Source organism: Octopus bimaculoides, chromosome 17 (genome assembly GCF_001194135.2).
Source record: "Octopus bimaculoides isolate UCB-OBI-ISO-001 chromosome 17, ASM119413v2, whole genome shotgun sequence".
Classification (NCBI taxonomy): Eukaryota; Metazoa; Mollusca; class Cephalopoda; order Octopoda; family Octopodidae; genus Octopus; species Octopus bimaculoides.
The window spans coordinates 29412496-29418327 of NC_068997.1; the positions used below are offsets into that span (position 1 = coordinate 29412496).

General features: G+C 35.5%; 1 protein-coding gene across 5 annotated transcripts in view; it reads left to right on the plus strand.

Moving 5' to 3' along the window:
- The window catches only part of LOC106878388 (cytoplasmic dynein 2 intermediate chain 1), a 63778-nt gene that overhangs the window by 26403 nt on the left and 31543 nt on the right, over window positions 1–5832 (plus strand). For 4 of the 5 annotated variants that reach the window (XM_052973988.1, XM_052973991.1, XM_052973987.1 and 1 more), the window contains 2 exons: window positions 704–778; window positions 2013–2165. In XM_052973988.1, the coding sequence (XP_052829948.1) occupies window positions 704–778; window positions 2013–2165 (228 nt within the window). The remainder of the gene's footprint in view (window positions 1–703; window positions 779–2012; window positions 2166–5832) is intronic. The other variant, XM_014927581.2, reaches the window with a different exon arrangement.

A 5832-nucleotide genomic window follows, 5' to 3' on the forward strand; every position in this document is an offset into this window, starting at 1 on the left:
TGTTATTTAGCTATAAAAAGATAATAATTAAAAGGGGGGCAAGAGGGACATGCAACCCTGGTCAACGTTTTCTGTTTTATTGTGTGTGCGTGTAGTGGGAGGAATTTATGTATTCAGTAATGTTTTTTTGAATTCTGGAGTAGAAAACTAAACGACTGCCCTGGGCAACACAAACGGCGGCTCTCCTTGATTAAATAGATTTGCAATGAAATTGTTGTAGCAAAACACTTCATTTCATGTTGCTCCAGTCCACTCAGCACTTGCACCAGACCAGCATCCCGTCCAGGTGGGGATTATATATGCCACTGAAACCAGGAAACTGCCCCTAATGAGCCTGGCATGGCTCAAGAAAGAAACATTTATTTTCTATTTTCTACTATTAAGACAGTAAAGTGTAATTTGAAGGAAATTTTGCTACTATTCCTAGCAGGTCGAGTGACTTCATAGAACAGAGATTTCATTTTAGAGAACTTACCAAAGGCACATCTTTGCTGAGAAAAATAATGCATCTTTAATTTTTAAAATTCATTCATGTGAAACTTATAAGACTTAAAGCATTTAATTTATATGGCTTTGGGAGACTTGGTTAAGGGTGATTCCAAATTTAAATGTGGGAGAGATTTCACTTGAAAGTTAGGGGTTCCCCATCCCTGAGGTAGGAGCTATTTTCATTGGATCATTATAGTGAAAATTGTGTGAGTAGATCATTGTGATTTCATTGCAGGGTAATGAAAAAAAGTCAAAAGAAGAAAGAAAGAAAGAAAATTCTGAAACATCTGTGAGTAATTAGTGAATTATTCTATTGTTTCTTATTATTATTGTTTAACACCAGGTCAGCTATAATTGAGCATATCTTTGGTGGATAACTTGTTTTTAAAAAGGGACACCTCACCCTTCCTGCTGCTAATTGCTCAACTGTCAATGAGGCAGACAATGAGTTATATACTTTGCTCAAATGCACAACAGTATTTGGTACCTAAGTTTGAACTCACGACTATGTATGTCATTTTTTATAATTTCTATTTCCTTGGTTTATTTCAGCCAATTGATCGTCCATCCACAGCTTATGATACACTTCCACAACAGCTGTTTATGTCAGTCCAGTTTTAAAAAAAAAATTAGGAAAAAGAGTAGTGACAATACGCACCCTTGCTGAGGTCCAACACCCATATTGGGACATTTTGACTCAGTACCATTTATCAGAACATCTGACTATTTGTATGGGGACTTCACAGTAACCAGAAATTACCCATTACTCCCAGACTCTTGCAAAACCCACCACAGTATGTCCCCTGTACTCAGTTATACACCTTTTCTAGGCTTACAAAGCAAGCATATGCTGCAAGGCATGTGCTTGATTTGAAGACATGGAGGAGGTGTCTGAGCACTCTGCTGCCATAGCTTTCTAAGGAACGGTGGGCAGCAAAACTGAACCGATAGGTAGTTTCAGACTCACACGTAAGATCCTGTTAGAACTCCACCTTCATGGAGATCATAATGTGTTAGAAACCTCACAGCTTTAGCAATGAATTTCCTGCCAATGGTTTCTTAACTCACCTGTTTATTCATTCTTTCATTTTATATCGCTTTTTTTCTCCATGCTTGAATGGGTTTGACAAATATATTATTGAGGCATTGTTTTACAGTTGGATGCTCTTCCTGTTACTAACACCGCCTCTTATTGAAGTAAGAAATCTCATTTCACATACCTATGAAGGCACAAAATGAGCAGACAAAATGTTGACAGAAATGACAGCAAATAACAGCACAACTTGTAGTGACCATTGTAGAACACTAAACATACACACACACACACACACACACACACACACAATAGGTTTCTTTTAGATTCCATCTACCAAATTCAATTGCAAGGCATTGGTCAGCCCTGGGTTATAGTAGAAGACACTGCTCCACAATGGTATTGAACCCCAAACCATGTAGTTGGGATGCAAGCTTTTTAACCACATATCCATACACGTTTCCTAATTGTTTCCTTTTTTTCTCTTCAGCTCAGACACCACGAGAAGACTGTAAGATATAACAGCCATGCCGATGACAGTCCGAAACGTAAACACTCAGGAGAATCTCATAAATCATTGAGAAAGAAAGAGGACTTGAAGCAAGACATTTCTCTACTCAAACACGATTTTCCAGAAAATACAGTAAGACATTGTCTACAATTAATTATTACAACAATGTTTTCATGTGTGTGTGTGTGTGAAGAAGGTAGAGGGTAGTTAATACAGGGTGCGGTGGATAAACTGTCTAAATTATGCAAAAATGGAAATAACACTGACATCTCATTTTAACAGATATATTTACCAAAATTACATAAAAATATCTTGAAATACTAACGAGTAAATTTATTTAACAAAATCGCCATTGGCTTCAACCACGGCCTCCAGATGACTTCGGAATCTCCTGTAACTCGTCTGGAATCTTGCTTTTGATAAATGTTTGTTGTAAAATAACAGAACATTTTGCAAAGATGTTGCTAACTAAAATTATCAACAGTGTCACCACTTAAAGTAATTTCATTTTTAGTCTGACCAATGGTAGTTTATTGATGATAATGACAGTAAATTGTCTTTGATTCAGGAAGATAAAAAGCATGAAGTTACATCATTCTCCTAAAATAAGGTGGTCAGCTGACAAACTCATTAATGGCAAACTTTTTGGTTCTTTGTGTTCTTAGTTCAGAAAATGAATTATTAAAGAAAACTACACAAGGATATGAATTAATAAAGAGTATCAACAGATGATTCCTGGAAGCATTATTCATGTTATGTTTTCTTTTTTCAAAAATGGTGATAAGAACTTTAGTTAGTTATAGTTTATACTAAAGAGTCAATGGTTCTGTATCCCTGGACCAATATTGTTTGCTTAGTTTTTTTTCTTCCTATTACATTCTAACCTTTCATTCGTGTGGCGTTGATAAAATAAATTAACAATCAAATTCTGAGATGGATTTAATATTCCTACAAAGAAGCAGAGATGTAAAAGGAATTATAATTGCATGCAAGGGAAGAAAGGGAGAGGTTATCAAAGGGAAGTAATTCTCAGTTCCAGCGCGGTGTTTACTTAAGTCCGGTTTGTCAAATTTGCTGTTTCACTTTCGGTGATTGTCTCTTCGACTTTACAACATGACTGAAGGTTTAGCAAATCTTGTATCTATTGACTTTGAAGTTTTCGGTATTGTACAAGGTGTATTCTTCCGAAAGCACACGTACGAAAAGGCAATTAGTCTGAATTTAGCTGGTTGGGTACTAAATACCTACCACGGTACCGTGAAAGGTAATATACAAGGAAGCGAAGCAAATGTGGAAAAGATGAAAATATGGTTATCTGAGGTAGGCAGTCCTTCGTCTCGCATCGACAAATGCACGTTTTCGAATCGGCAGAATATTCCCTGTTTGGAACACAAAGGTTTTAGAATTATTAAAGATTAGTTCTTTGGAAGACGCTGAACATTAGTTCCACCTGCTGAAATGGAAACGTTACTGAACAAGAATTTACAACTTTTAAAGATGAATTTGGAAATGAAGACTTATATTGTTTTGTTCACTGCACATGCATATAACAAAAATACCAATAAAAATGTTTGATTTTTGTGGCATCAAAATCCCATTATTTATTTTCTCAATGACTGTATTTTGTAGAATTTTCATGGGTGGTTTAAAAGTTTGAAACTTGAAATAACTCTCTCTGAGTAAATCTTAATTTTTATTTGATACACCCATAAGTATGTTTGACTTAAGAAGTGTTTACCATTATTTCCTAGACGACGGTTGTCTCTTACTAATCTGTGATTTAACATAAAGTCTGCACATCTTGTGCCAATCCATGGCTGATTTCCTTTCTGTTAACTAAATTACGAAAAAGTTGATGTCTTTGGATGAGATTTAAAACTACATCATCGTCCACAAGACGCCTACTTTTTCTCTCCTCGCGTCTGCAGGTTGTGAATCTAAGACGGGAAATGTGAGGATTCGAAATTGAAAACAAAAACCTTACTTTCCCTGACTTCAATTACTAAGCTATCATTTTGAATTTCAAAATATCTTTTCCCCATTCGTTCTTTTATTATTATTATTATTATTATTATTATTATTATTATTATTATTATTATGTTACTTTAATCTGTGGTCAAGTCAATGAGATTTTCTGTTACGTAAAATTAGCTTGACACATTTGAGACAGATTAGCAATTGTTATGGCACTTTTGTGTGTGTGCGTGCGTGCTCGTACTAGATAGATTATATGTATGTGCATGTATTAACTATTTGTTGTGATTAATATACTTGAGTAAATTGTATGAATAAAACATGTTCAACTTTACATTTGTTCTTTTTCAGAACGTTTATTGATCCTTTGTAACAAATGGTATAGATTTGGAGGGTGGGGTGCACTGGAAATGGAACTATTGGGAATTGAAGTAGACGATCGATTTTGATTCCCATCTTACATTGCCAATTTCCTTAAGGAAGGACAAACACGTCATAGTTATTTCCTTCTCACCTAGGATTCTGAGATTTAACAAACCTATGTTTAAAACTTTCGTCAGCCACAATGATATGCTTTAAAATAAATTGATTCTGTAGTTGATAACTAATTCAGGGAACAAACCACTGAGGGAATTGTTTGACTGTTGCTTAACCTACAAGAAATAACCAAAGCTCCTCAGACCACACTCTGTGTTAAAAAAGGACATATTGGACAGTGTAGTCCCTGATGTATAAAAAAACTGGATGGTCACTGTTGAAATGCATTTGGCCATAAGATTTACTTGATGAGGGCTGACTTTGTGCTAAACAGAAACATGAGACAAGAAAGAAGCCTCTCTGTGTTCACTCGACTTACTAGAAATAGAAGACAAATTTCCCTTAAATCTCACTCTGCTGTTTGAAAAATAGATGGTAGGGCCACATTAGATGATGTATTTGATGTAAGAGGTTGGAATGGGCATGACCAAAATGGTTTTGTTCTATAGTAAAAACTGAATTTTTTATTTTGACATTATTGGTGCAGTGAAGTTATTAAATTTATTGGTGCAGCATATGCATAGCCATGCGGTTAAGAAGCTTGCTTTGCAACTGTTTGGTTATGGGGTTTTTTGTTGTTTTTTTTCCTAACGAAATCATTTGGATACATTCTGAAATAGTGATGTGAAACACTGCATTTTTTTCTTCTGTCATATCGTTAAATTTATCCCACTGTGTTAGCATCTGTCCAATTGAATTTATTTAACAATTTGTCATGAGGAATCCTATAAACACTGGACATGTTTATGAAAATGTCAGTTGTGAGAAAATCAAAATACTTTTGTAAAATCTGAAATCCTTGAAGCATAGTCCACTTCATAAGCTGAAGAAGCATGAATGGCAACTGGGATGTGGCTTATTTGATAAGTTGTGGCTCATCAACACATCTTGTGTGTTATTGTAGGTTAATTATATTAAAAATAGAATTTAATAAGATTTTTCAATTCTATTTCACTATTATCGGTATTTGCTGTTTCGTTAAATTATGTTACCCAAAATCCCAAAAGAAGATTTTTCTCCCTCGTGTTCTGACCACCCTAACACTACCCCCTCCCCCACTCTCTCTCTCTCTCTCTGCCCACAACATAGACTAGTAGTTAGTGACTTCAGGATCAGGGCTAAATGGATGCCCAGAAGACTACCAGCATGGAGGAGAAGAGTCTGGAAGCTTAAAGATCCTGCGAATGGACAGAGATTTAGAGACATATTACTCAAAGCCTTTGACGAAATTGAAGGGGATATAGCTTCACACGATGTAGAAGACAACTGGAGGTTTCTACGGGACAAC